Genomic DNA, 14,709 nt, shown 5'->3' with positions numbered 1-14,709 from the left:
TGTTGCTGTAGATAGGCGCTAAGCTTTGCATATTGCCTAACCGCAGGCGCTCGGCGAACTTGCTTATAAATGGACTATCCCATAAAATTGATGTTGCGAGGCTTCGGACTTTGGACGAATTAAAGACTTGTTTTCGGTTTGAAATAAATATTTATCGTCTGTTCAGCTAGTCGGTTTTCAGCGTTTATGTGAGAATTGATAAAAAAAATAGATTTACTATACAATCTCGAAAAAACGAGTATATACAGAAAAACTGTGGTTTTTATACTTGTGTTCGTTGCATTGCGGTAATCAAACATTTTTTCTGTACCCGATTGTGCATAGGGCACTGCATTTTATTGATGTAGCTTGATCGTTAATAGCATTGAAGCTAGGCGATTGTTCCTGCATTAAAAAAACATTTTATTTTAGGGACATCAAATATATATATATGATACAAAATTGTAAATATGAACACCTATTTTTTAAGTATTAGATAAATTATTTTAATGACTTGTTTCGGAAGCTACAGATGCTTCCGTCTACTGGTTTAAATATAAATGGAAGCAGATGCTACATATGTAGCTTCCGAAACTAGTCGTTAAAAATAAATACAATACTTGAGTATTGCAAAAAAGGTAAAAAACAAGTGTTTTTATTTACAATTTAATTATGCCTTACCACCAATGGAATGCTGAAACAATAAATAAAATCAATAAAATTATTTCTAACTGATTGTGTTTTGCCACGCTTTACTGTAGCTCAGACTGGTTAAATAGAAAAGATAGAAACAAAAAACAAGCTTTTATTTTGTAATACCTACTTGTGAAGCAATAAAAATATTAAAAATTTATGAAACACCAATCTAATGGAAAACATATTTATGTTATCACCTTAGGCATTTGCCTGAGAAAAATGCTGTCAGCTATTGAGAAGAATGCTGTACGCCATGAAATTACCTTATTTATTTATTAAATGATTAATCTGGACATTTCATAACCTTTCTTATTTATTAGTGTTTTCTTTTTGAAAAAATAATGCTAAACATACATATATTTTAACTCTTCTTCTTCTTCGTGGATTGAAATCTGTGTGATAATTGGTTTGCTTCTTTCACGGACAGTCTCCGACCGCCTCTATCCTCCTCTAGTCTCTTCAACTCGGTGTACCGGCTACAGCGCACGTCGGAGATAATTTGGTCCGTGTAGTTTTAGCGGGGTTGCCCTCTGTATTTCGTGCCTTCGCACATGCCTTCCGTTATCTTTATTGACTAATTACTATTTTATGCTGCCATCTCAATGCAAGCGAAATCGGAAAACGAATCGCAAACGTAACGTGTGCTATGAACATATGAAGTTTTCCGCTTTCATGTAATATAATAATATTTACAATTTAATTATACTAAAAACAGTTCACGAACATGGACTAATGTTATGTAACTATAAATTTATCGTATCTTGCATTTTTCCTTTGCCTAACCTTTGACCGTTTGAGCATTTGTGGACTACATGGAATTTTACCGTCCGGCTTTTCAGTTAGCGTGATAAAACGATGATTGGCTTGGATTGGTTTGTGCTTTTGTCCATCTTTCTTCGGATCGGTGCTCTTGATCGGCGCGTGAACACGTTGCGCGTAAATTAGATCACGCTAAACTGTCGTAGTCGCTTTTATTTTTCAAAACCAGACTGCCGGACAGTGAAATTCCGTGTAGTGCACAAGCTCACTTTGGGCGTTTGTCCACTACACGGGATTTCACCGTGCGGCAGTCCGGTTTTAAAAAATGAAAACGACTACGACAGTTAAGCGTGATCAAATTTACGCGCAGCGTGTTCACACACCTATCAAGAGCACCGATCCGAAGAAAAATGAACAAACGCCCAAGCCAATCCAAGCTAATCATCGTTTTAAAACGATAACTGACGTGCCGGACGGTAAAATTCCGTGTAATTCCGGGTAGTGTACAAGCGCCCTTTGTCTTGCGTTTATTTAGATATTACAGCAATACGGCTGTCCAAATTTAAAACACAGTAAGCGACATTTTTTTGTAGTACGTTTTTTTGCATTTATGGACTAAGTAGACTCTACTTAGTCCGAAAATGCAAAAAAAACGTACTACAAAAAAATGTCCCTTAGTGTGTTTTAAATTTGGACAGCCGAATAGTGTCATGGCACTTCTTCCTACTTCAAATTGTATAGTTTAAACAATTTTATATGCCATAGTTCGTACAATGGATAACATAAAAACGCAGACGAAAATACTTTATCAACGCCACTTGGTGCGCCGATAAACTGCGCCTAGAGCCGGCAATGTGAGAATCATTTTGAAATCTGTCCAAAAATAATATTCGCCAGATGTATTTTTGTACCACTTCCTTGGCAACCTACCGCTTCTCTAATCCAACAAATGGTTACTCAATACTCAACACTTTATGAATAGACCATGATACATTTGAATGATTCTATATGTTTGAACATAGATAATATCACTCACTACTTTCAACAACGTCATATATCAAAAATTGTCAATTTCAGTTGTGCATGTTTTCGGAATGTCAATTTTTGTAACTTAATATTTACCCGCTACAATGCAGAAAGTGTTGTTTTTGCATTTTGAAGATAAGGTATTGTTTAATTACTTTTTTTAAATATATTAAATATTTTTCAAATGGAGAAAAAACCTTCAGGTTTTACCCAAAAAGATCTGTTGCACAGTGAAGAGTTCAATAAGTGGCTTGATATTTTTAATACATTTTATTGTATTCTTAAACTTTAAAAACGTTCTACTGAAAAATCAAGTTTTTTTTATTTATGACGTTCTTGAAAGGAGTGAGCGATATGTCAATTATATGACCTACTTACCTACAATATAATATGCAAAATATCCCCACGTATCTTTTTGATAGCGGTGATTTTTGATGTGGTGAGACAATGGAGAGACACCTATGTTTTTAAAAAGTTTTCGAAAACGTTTTCGATTACATTTCCTCCACAGTTACGTAGTTTTTTTTTTAAATTCAAAGATATTAGATGATTTACGTCGTGAAATTGGTGGTTGGTTGTCAATCTTGACAATTTTTTATTCTTCTTTTAGCCTATATCCAGTGGCGTGCATAGATAATTATTAAGGGTAGGCAGTAGAGAAAGGTAGTAAGGTAAGCTGGTACTACTTAGTAAGGTAGGGTAGGTACTGGTGCGTTTTTATATGTCACGCGGGTAAGTTAGGATAGGCACTGATTTTCTGCCTATACGGAAGGCAGGGCCTATATCCACACTAAATAGTGCATAGTGTATCGAAGCGGTGTTATTGATATTGCAGTGTTTTTATCTTGATCGTTGATTTCACGAAGATTAGGTGATTAGTCCTACGCTACCTGGCTTATATTTATTTCACGTTCCATTTATTTCAGTGTGATGTGGAATAAATATTAGAGTGAAAAAATAATTTATTTGTCAAAACAAATAAATGGATTTGAATTCAACTGGGAATCGAACCCAGGACCTTCAGCACAGAAGCGAAATGCGCTAACCAGCGAGAAAATTAACGTTTTTAATCCAATTAAAATTCTAAATTTACAGATATTTTTTGTAACCTTCTTTCTTTGTATCTATTCGCACAGTGATTAGCGCGTTTGGTACCATGCATGAAATCCTGGGCTCAATTCTAGATGGGTTTAAAATTTATATTATATATTTATTTTTATGTTTTATGCTGATATTTATTTACAACATTTTGAGTGTGTCCATATACTGGTTACAAATCTGTATTATCTCCAATTATAGGAGTTACTTTTCATATTATTTTTTGACATCCCCTCAAAGATTAAGAATAATATGGAAGTCTGGGTATTTACGGGGCTGACGACCGTCAAAGGCTGGTTTAAGTGATCACTATACACACGTGTAACATTCACCAATTCTACCCATTATTGACAACCACACTACTCTAATTCTTGGAGTTCTATATATATGAACCAATTTAGAAACCTTGTTCTTGAATCACTAGAACTTCACTAGAGACATCTATTGGTGAGATGTAAAGAAGCTTTTTACTAAGCAGAAACTCTTATCACACACATGAGAAACGCCAGAAAATATCATTTTTATTTTTATCATTTAAGCCTACAATTTGAACAGATAATTTATTTACAATATTTTGAGTAGTGTGGTTGTCAATAATGGGTAGAATTGATAAATGTTACATGTGTGTAAAGTGATCACTTAAACCAGCCTATGATGGTCGTCAGCCCCGTAAATGCCCAGACCTCCATATTCTTCTTCATCTTTCATGAGATGTCAAAAATAATATACCTACTCCTATAATTGGAGATAATCCAGATTCGGACACACTCAAAATGTTGTAAATATATTTTCTAATACCCCACAAGGTAAATCACCGCACTGCTAAAATTCATCGTAGACATCTTACCTTAAAGCTAAGTTCTATTCGGGTGTTCTGGACCCATGTTAAGTGCCACGTTACACAGATGTATACAAGAATATGAATAGAATGCACAGCACTTGGTCTTTACGAAATATGAATCCGATTTTCTAACGGCTTTCATAGTTACACAAGTGTATATAAAGTGATAGCTTAATCCAGCCAAATGCTAGGACGTAAACCCTGGGATGCTCAGACATCCATCTTCTTTCATATAAAGATTAACAATAGATGTTATTGAGATATTTAGCCTTCATACTGTTGAATGTGGCGCTTGAAAGTCCTAAATGCACTCCAAGTTTTTCATTTTAAGTTAAATTTAAGTTTGGTGCTGACATTTCTTGGTGGAACTGCATTTTATATTATAAAACAACTGAATAGTTTTTACCCTTTTTAGGTTGCTATTTTCCGTTACTTAGTGTTACTCAACACCATAGGTTGAGTATTACTCAAGTCCGTTAATGTGGAGTCTGACCGGAGCGTTTTGTCGTAACATAACGTCGTAATATCGCTCGCGGCGAGCATCACCGAGCATCCGAAATTATGGATGGGCGCTCGGCTCGGTGTACTTACTACCTGAATGCTCGCATCGTAACATGTTACGTTACGACGAAATGCTCCGGTCAGTTGGACACCTTTAGGATTACACCTGAATTGAGCTTTGGGGAAATAAAAATACATTTTTATTATATCAGAGGTTTACTGTATCTTCTTACACACAATCTTTTTACATGATATATCGGTATTAAGATAATCACTTAATCATTCATATGTAATTTATAAGTTTTTTATAATAATCATTATAGTAACAATATTATGATTAAAGTCCATATTTACATGTTTACTGACAAAATCTTTTCACCCAAATTACGATTATTCAAAATAACTATTTGGACGAGAAGTAGATTTGGAATAATAAATATTAATGACCAAACCTGCTTCTGATTTGAAAGAAAAAGTATTATACGCTCTTACAATCCGATATACAGTGGAAACTCGATAATTCGTCACTCCATAAATTGCCATGTTCTGTAATTTGTTATCGTTCATAAATATAAATATTAAAAAAAAATATCCCAAATGAGATACGAGATTTTGAACAACGATGAGAGAGAATGAACGAGTGATCAACATGGAAACCAAAAATGACCAAGAAGATGATGAAAATGACATTTCTCATCTAGAAGACATGTTAATAAAGCGTATTGAGTGGTATGAATAGTAACAAGATGTGGACATTTCAAAACTATCTGCAATAAATAATGTAATTTTAGCAATTACAAAAAAAAATTAAAGTTAAATTAAAAACCGTTACACATTTTTTAAAAACAAGTAATATATACTGTAAATATTAATGCATTTGAATACATGCAAATATGTACAATAAATGGAGTACAAAAGATATGTAACATATTTCTTTTTCCTATTTTCCCGACTTATTTTATGATCTATAATCTTTTATAATTCATCACCTCTCATGTCGCGCGCATGACGAATTATCAAGTTTCCACTGTAAAACTTATTCATGAATGATATACATTTTAAATGGATCCAGAAATTTCATTTGATTAATTTGTTTAGTTTTGTTTAATAAAATTTCCTGGAAATTGTTCATATTAGAATTTACAGAGCAGTCTACAAATTTAGAAATGTCACAATGTTTGAACAACACTTGGCACAATAAGATTACATTAATGGAAGATGGATTCTGAATAAAATTATACATAATATAAATGTGCATTAAACGTGCATCAGGATACATCATTTGAAGAACATAATAACAGTGATACAGTGCTTAGAACAATAATTATTGAGAATCATACATGCGAAAAAATTAAGTTTTGCATTTATTTAATCAGTAGCGTCAAAATGGCCAACAGTGATCAACAGTGTTTTTTGACGTAACATAAGTAAATAAAATAAATTATTTGATAAAAATCCACTAAACAACGATATTATTTTATTTTTAAATGCAGAATATTTATTGCCAAATTGATTACAACATAATTTTTTTTTCAAAATTGAAATATATAATTATTTATATCAACGAGTCACATACTAGTTGTAGTTTAATTTTGATTTCAGAGTAATTATAGTTGATTACTTTTCATTGCAATGATATAATTTAAACAGAAATATGACTGTTTAATAATAATTTATACAAGAATGGTATAATTAATATTTAATATTTTTTTATAACTAAGGGAAGTGAGAGAGGACGAATCTCGTTAGTTTCTAAACACAAAAAATTGTGATGTATATAATATATATAATGTAAAAATAAATAAAAGCAAATATACAAACATAAGATAAATGTGTAAATCTAATATGTAAATGTTATATACATATGAATATATTTCTAATTATCTCATTTTTATGACACATTTTATTAAGTCAGTTTACTAAAATGTATTCAAATAAAGCTAGAACTGTATTAGAAATATAAATTTATAATATAAAGTCTATAATATGGTACCACATTGTAAGAGTACAAGTTCTTCCGATACGTGATAAGAAAAGAAAATGATTATTTCTTGTTCTGCGTGGCAAATGATTATTATTCTATCTATACACGATGAAGGTGCTGTGCTAAATAAACAAGAAACAACACGATTCAAATAAAATTTGATACAGATTAAAATAAAATATATAATCTAAAACAAACATCCCTAAAAAGTTAATTTAATAAAATATCTATTCTCAATATGCCTGGAGTAGTCAGCTAGTGAACACCAAATATTGTGTGTCTATGTAACCCGCCCCTAGGGGGATATCTCTCTATAGAATAACATATATATATCGACTCCTCCTACGTATTGTATCGTAAGCCGTTTCGTCCATACAAGCTTACTCTTATCTCTTCAAAAGACTTTAAGATTATAGACAGCAACATATTGCCCATATGTTTTCTTCTACTTTATTATTATCGCCTTCTTTTTTTCTCATTTAAGGATTTTTTTAAGTTAAGTGTATCAAACAAAACTAACCAACCATCACGCCACTTCCTCAAAGGGGTAGGCAGAGAGAATAGAACACCACACCAATCTGTCTTTGCAAACAATTTTCGCATCTTCCTTATTCATGGATTTCCACGTACATACCCGCCAATTCTTCCCTGACCCTAATACTTTTTTTTCCTTTTTTGCCTCGTAAATTTGTTTTACTTTTCTTTTCTCACTCATTCGTTCCAGATGTCAAAATCATCTCAATGCATCTTTCTTAATTTTATCGATAATGTTTATCTCAGCCTTGCGTTTTTTTTTTCTTATTTCAGCATTCCAACATCTATCGTACATTGTTTTGCTGTACATTTGTCTGATAATTATGAAAGTAATTATGTTGTATTATGAAAAGGTAATTATTCTTTTTCTTGCATGCAAATACATGATAACAACTTATTGTAAATGCACTGGAAAAAATATGTTAAAATCTTTCTAAGTCAGAATAATCGGAGGGTATGTATGAGGAGATCCATGAATGTAGAAGAGGTAAAGATTGTTTGAAGGACAGATCGGTGTGATGCTTTATTCTCTGTGCTTATCCCTGTGAAGAAGAAGTTAGTTATTTACATATTTTTTTGATCTTTGGAACTAAAGCACAGTGATGTTATTGTCATGTTGCTGACAAGACTATACGTGGGAGGGGTCAACATGTACATATGTAGGTAGTAAGGTGAAATACTTTGGGAAATGCAAACTCTGAGTAATACCTTGAACATGATAATTAGTAAACTTCATATTTAGATTCATTAAAACTCTATGACGTGGATAAAGTGAAAAAAGGAGAGTAAATTGTGTAAATTCTCTCAACAAGAGACTAAGTATCGTAACAGCTTCTCTATGGATAGTGTGAGCCCTAAATATAGCGCGCTTGATTACTACCAGTTCTCTAGACACCGGAACTATCAACTGCCGAGGTAAAGTAAACCCTATTCCAACATGCGTAGGTACTATAATCTTAGCCCACCCGCCGGTGGGACAGAACTGCGCACTAAATTAAAACATTTAACGAGAAATGGTCCGAATGTATTGCATATTATCGTTACTTTTCCCTCGAAGCGGGCGGCCAGTTGCCCCTTGCCCTTCGACAGCATCCTTTATTGTCCTAAGGGTGCTTCCGCAGCCGGAGTGCAACCCTAACAGGCACCTCACCGTGGATCAGTAAAATATCAGTACGCAAGTAAAATACTAACCGAAGCATTCATTTCACTTAAATCTAGAATGAAGGTAATTAGTCAAAAACTTTATACACTTTTAGTGTTCCAGTCACTCGGTTGGCGTTCCATATTCCAATTTGTAATGTTTAGTGTCCAATCTACACTCGGCGATGCACCCTCACATAGTAACAGCGCCGCGTGTCACCCTATCGCTCGCGCTCCAGACGCTGCTGGACCGTGAGATCGTGACACGGGCCCTTTGTCACAAGGGGAGAGGGGAGAGAGAAGCGGCGCTAGGTGTGCTTCAACCAGTGAGCGGGTACCCACTGCGGCTCTCTCTCCAGACTGTTGATTTCGGCCAACAGCTGCGTGTAGGCACGTTGGGTGTCATTGTTGATGATGATCATATCGAATAAGTGGCCCCAGCGAAGTTCCATATCTCGAGCTGTTGCAATGATCTCTTTCAACTCTTCTTCCTGCGAAAACAGAATAAAAATGTAATGTAAAATTGCAGTGTAAAAATGTACAAATGGACAGGCACCGTGGCATAGTTGGGTAGATGCTCGACATAGCAGGTTTGAATCTTGCCATTGCAAAATAAATTCTAGAAAGATTTATTTACAATTGGTCTAGGTGTTTGTGATGTATTTCTCACATATTAACCTTCCCTATCCTTACTTTCCTACCCGCAGACAAGCCTCTAAAAGTAGAAGCATTGTGGGATAAAAAAAACTTTAATCAGAAATATAAAGTAGTCGGGTTGTGGTCACATAGTTAGTGTCGCTGACTATGAGTCAGTTTTTTTTTTAGAGTCTGAGTTTTTTGGTTAAAACCCACTATGTATGTACTACAATTTGATTTCTATTTTAAAGCCTATGAAAATAGTGTGAAATTTAAATATTTGCTTATTTTATCAGTAAAAAATAATTGTCCTAAAAACGTATATCGAAAGAGTACAGATTTAACCGAGTGCTAAGAATCTATATATCGACTATGGTATACTTTGCCAAAAACGCGGCCGTTGATATACCTTAGCTACAATAACAACAGTGTATTTTAACGATCGAGCTGTGAAATTGTGTCACAGCGTACTTGTTTTTAAAGTTCTGATTCATCAATAATATTAAAAATAGATAAATTTAACATATTTTACTTGATAAATAGAAATACATTCTTTGTAAAGACGTATTGATTTCGCCCTTAGGATGCCCACAAAATTTTTAAAAAAATAAGTAATTTTAAGAAAAATCTCATCACTAAAACAGTTTAAAATAAAGTAAGAATGAAAAATCCTTTATTTTGACAGCCTGGGAATCGCAACCGAGAACTCTGAGGTCATCTCAGATGGAGTTAGATGTATGACGTATTCCTTACTTTATATGCTTCTCCATTCCTCAGTTTCTTCTGTCTTAGTTTCTCTAGGCTGGGCGGAGCTACTAGAACTGTGTAAGGCTTCAGGTCGGAGTTCCGGAGTAACTTGAGGGACTGCGGATGGAGGTTAAGGACGCAAATCTTGCCAGAATTCACTACCGTTCTTATTGCTTCTAGTGACGTTCCTGCAACAAAACAACATTCATAGTTATAATACTGCTGTAGTTTAAACTACAAATAGAAACTTGTATTTTATCTGGTGCAATTATAAAGAGTTGTCGCATATTGGCATGCAACACAATTACGTTTCACATAATTATTAGACAAAAGTGCAGTGAAAGAATGTAAGAAGCAGAGGAAGACCGAGGAAAACTTGGCACAATCAGGTATGTCAAATACTTGAAAGCAGCCGGGTCAGAACCGTAATAATCGTGAATGAATGTAGAAGAGGCGAAGAATGTTTGCAAAGACAGAGTGGTGTGGCGTTCGATTCTCTCTGCCTAACCCTGCGGAGAAGCGGCGTGATGGTTAGTTAGTTAGTTTAAGTGCAGTGAAATGATCATATATGATAGATGTTCGAATGGTGATATATATTACCATTTGAACATCTGTCGTACATTATTTTTATATGGTGAGATAAGCATTATTGTTAAAATTAAAAATGGTTTGTTGAAGTGGTTTGTGCTTGTGAATTTGATGAGCAAAGAAAGAAAAGTAAAAGCAATTTACAAGGCTAGTGTAGTTGGTAAAGAAGAAGAGAAAGACCAAGAAAAACTTAACATCTTGTATTTAAAATACTTGAAAGTGGTCAAGTCAGGAGTCGGAAAAAACAGGAGTATGTATGGGGAGATGCATAAATGAGGAAGAAGCGAAGATTGTTTGCAAAGATATTTTGATGAGAAGCACCGTGATGATTAGGTAGTATTTTAAATTGTTTAAATTTGAAATTAATATTGATAGTTACCATAGTAAGCTTTTTCATACTCTCCGTGTTCTACAAATTTCCTATTGAGTATGTCAGCTTCGAATTGTGTTCGGGATATGAAATGATAATCCTGACCGGCTACTTCATTTTCTTTTCTTGGTCTTGATGTATCTGTAAGATTAAAAAATCATTAAAGATTAGCATTTTAAAAAAAATATTTCAAATTCTGGTAGAAACATTATCTATGAATATATCGTAGTCATACAGGAGAAAATGACCAATTAACAAAACGTAAAATGTTCAGGAGGGCCATTTAAGTCACTTTTGCTTGGCAAGAAAATAAACATTAATGCAGTTAGTCATTTTTAACAAGTCAATATATTATACTTCCAAGTGTAAAATCCTTTGGGATTTTTTCAGGCCAATATTAAGCTAGTAAGATATCAAGTAGTCAATGATCAGGTTTTTGTAAAAAATGTATTTGGTCACTTTCTCCTGTATGACTACGATATGTATATTAAAACATAACATAAAACAATATATGTAACAAGCTCAAACTCAAAAACCATAACTAACGTCATTCTAAATATAATAAAAACACTCTTTCAAGAAAAATATTATTTTATCCCTCTCATAATTTAGTATAATCATAAAAATGTAACAATCCTATATTATGCTCTCTCAAATACAAATAACCCTTACGTGAGGCCCTTCTGAAATTCCTAAAAATAAGAACCTATTTTTTTTTTAATATTAGCTTCTGCGCTCGAAATACCTACATAAATTTCACTTTTAAAAGAAATGTATGTATTTTCTGTATGAAAATCGAGATTTATACTTTTAAAAAGGCAAATTTAAAAGATAACTACGACTATAATTTATGGGTTATATTTTTAAACCATGAAAAATGCATACTGTCTCTAATATGTCTAATTAGTACTTGGAAATGACAAGTTAATATCTAACACAAAGACGTAATTTGATTGGAAACTTACGAGGGATGGCTGCTGCAAATCTTTGGCTGTCTTCCATTAATCTCTGCCTCAGCTCGTGCCGGCCGATGTTAGGTGGACCAATCAGGACTATTGGCCTCTTGTGAGATGCTCTCGGGTAGTATAATCCGACTTCTTCATATGTTAATATCTCTTCACTGTCATACTCTGAAAACGAAAGAGAATGAACAATTATTAAAAAAGTATAATTGATAACTAGTTATGATTATGACATATCGCAAGACAGGACCCCACAAGATAGACCCCAAAATATTTAAGATGGAGACCTTGGGAGAACAAAAGAGGTGTCGCAAGAGAGATGGTCCAACGACATATTCGTTGTAGGGGGTAGAAACTGTCAGTAAACAGCAACCGACTGAAGGAAATGGAAGGATATGGAAGAGGCCTATATCTAGCAGTGGAGGACAGAGGGCTCATGAAGAAGAAGAAATTATGATTAAAGGATCGATTGGCACAGGGCATCTTTGCCGGGAATATTTGGACCAAATATGGCTGTGCTTCCTAAACAGGGCTGAAGAGGATAGCTGAAGACCAAGCGAAGTGGAGAAAGAGATGCAAGGCTAACTAATCCCTAGGATGGAACTGCATGAAATATTTTTAGTAATGATAGTTAAATTGTGGTCCCAAGGTTCTAGAGTTAATAGGTTCAAGTTCTCTCTATTATAACTTGATTCTAATTTTTTAATTACAGCCCTACAAAACTGTAATGAAATTTAAATATTTGTGTATATAATAAGAACATAGATATATCCATTTACGAAAATTAAACAATAATAATGTACAATTTTATCCAAAAGATAGTACATTGACTGGTGTTAGATAAGATACTGCTGATTTTCAGATTACTAGGTTTACAATTTTAAAAGAGCAAACTGTTTAACAATGGTTTGTTGATTTCATTGAGCAGTAACTTTGTGGTTATATCTATTAATTTGTATTAAAATTGGTAAAAACCACTATTTCTTAATATCTATTGTGGCATGTGTTTTAATGCATTCAGCATATTCGAGTCTTTGAGAAACACTGACGGCTCATATATGAATCTTCAAATATAAAAAAGATCAGTTAGAGCGTATTACATTAAGACATTGTCCACAGATGGCATTAGAAGGATATTATCAACTAGAAAAAATAACATGTAGCCCAAAATTTGGGGAAAAAAATTGAAAATGTACAAAAAAATGTTATATTAAAAATTTTCAGGTTATAAAGAAATCGTAGTCATACAGGAGAAAGTGACCAAGTGCATTTTTTACAAAAACGTGATCATTGACTGTTTGATATCTTACTAGCTTAATATTGTCCTGAAAAAATCCCAAAGGATTTTAAACTTAGAAATATTATATATATATATTGACTTATTAAAAATGACTAACTGCATTGATGTTTATTTTCTTGCCAAGCAAAAGTGACTTAAATAGCCCTCCTGAACATTTTACGTTTTGTTAGTTGGTCACTTTCTCCTGTACGACTACGAAATATCTCTGAAATTTTCATTTTGAAATTCTTACTAGTTTCATAATTTTTTTTTTTAAATACATTTTATGTCTGTCCAAGTTTGCGGGAAATGCTTAAAAGCATCTTTAACATATTGTTGGTAGAAAGCGGAAGACACTCATAAGCGTTCTATTTACCTACCTTCAGTACAGCACGAGACACCAACAAACATTGTATAGATCGAAGTTGGGTTTGCAGTTACTAGTGATTAGGTTACTTGTAATTAATATACAACCCTTGTTAGTATACTTATCAGGGTTTGGGTTGATGAAAAAACCAAAGTCATAGTGAACATATGTGTTAGTAGAGCTTACCATCAGGTCCTGTGGTGGCATAGAGGGGGTATCCTGCTTCACTGGAAGCCTTCTTGGTCTTCTTCTTACGGGGTGGTTTCCTGGCACATAATAAGGTCCCTCCTTTCCGGGGTTTGTCCCTAGCCGCTGCTTCTCCAGCCAATGTTAATTTCATTGACTCTCTCCTGGAAATAACAAATAACAAATGTCAAGAGCTTTCTACTATTACGTCTACTCATCAGACAATGAATGAACTCCTCCTGCAAACCCTAAAGCGATAAGATAATTGATAAATGAATCAGTCATCTCATTAATTTTTCTTAAAAAAATTAAATAGAATATGAATAGAACTGATCATTGAAAACAGTTGATTACATCCATGCTTGCAGAATTGTGTATTTTGTATAGTAATGACTCACACTATGCCAAACAAATACAATACGATAATTCCAAATGTAAGTTTGTTCGAAATTTCAAATCTCCTAAAGCTATTCACCAATTGCTTTGAAATTTTGACAAATACGCTCATGTTTTTAAAGCTTTATTTAATATGTTTTATACCTGTGACTGGTGTTTTTACCTGTAGCAGGTAAAAACAAGCTTTTTACTGCAAAGACAGAGCCATTTGTTGAACGTAATAGCAAAACATGCAATACTAAGTGTTGCTCATGGCGGCCAGCGTACTTCTCAACACTGCTTTCACTATCATTTTTATTGCATTCTTGTTTTGTATTATTATAAGTATTGTAAAATGAATCATTAGACATATGTGCTTTCTATTAACATTCTATTTAATCAGACTGAGCCACAGCGATCCCTGGCTGGCTACAGCTAGTATCATATATAATAATTTAGAGCAACAATATGACTTACTGGTGTTGGAATGCTTGACTCGGTATCAGCCCAGCCAGGGTTTGGTCTTCCTCTCCTTCCCGGAAGGCCTGCCACCAATTGGGATCTTCCCTACTTATCACATGCAAGACATCGCCTTTCTGGAAACTTATACCTGGAATACATAAAATACTATTTTAATATAC

At 33.7% G+C, this 14,709-nt stretch overlaps 1 protein-coding gene across 9 annotated transcripts in view; it reads right to left on the bottom strand.

Annotated features, from left to right (window-relative positions):
• Nucleotides 1-7,571: 7,571 nt before the first annotated feature.
• The window catches only part of sdt (MAGUK p55 family member stardust), a 190,384-nt gene continuing 183,246 nt past the window's right edge, over nt 7,572-14,709 (bottom strand). For 8 of the 9 annotated variants that reach the window (XM_088260207.1, XM_088260217.1, XM_088260244.1 and 5 more), the window contains 6 exons: nt 14,546-14,678; nt 13,694-13,857; nt 11,865-12,029; nt 10,909-11,040; nt 9,948-10,129; nt 7,572-9,049 (listed from right to left, as the gene is read on the bottom strand). In XM_088260207.1, coding sequence (XP_088116333.1) covers nt 8,867-9,049; nt 9,948-10,129; nt 10,909-11,040; nt 11,865-12,029; nt 13,694-13,857; nt 14,546-14,678 — 959 coding nt within the window. In that variant the 3' untranslated portion in view covers nt 7,572-8,866. The remainder of the gene's footprint in view (nt 9,050-9,947; nt 10,130-10,908; nt 11,041-11,864; nt 12,030-13,693; nt 13,858-14,545; nt 14,679-14,709) is intronic. The other variant, XR_015837557.1, reaches the window with a different exon arrangement.

This window comes from Brachycentrus maculatus, unplaced genomic scaffold (genome assembly GCF_059751285.1).
Source record: "Brachycentrus maculatus isolate JH-2025_06_01 unplaced genomic scaffold, ASM5975128v1 h1tg000007l, whole genome shotgun sequence".
Lineage (NCBI taxonomy): Eukaryota > Metazoa > Arthropoda > Insecta > Trichoptera > Brachycentridae > Brachycentrus > Brachycentrus maculatus.
Note: the sequence above shows the minus strand (reverse complement) of the source record. Positions and strands in the feature narration are given on the sequence as shown.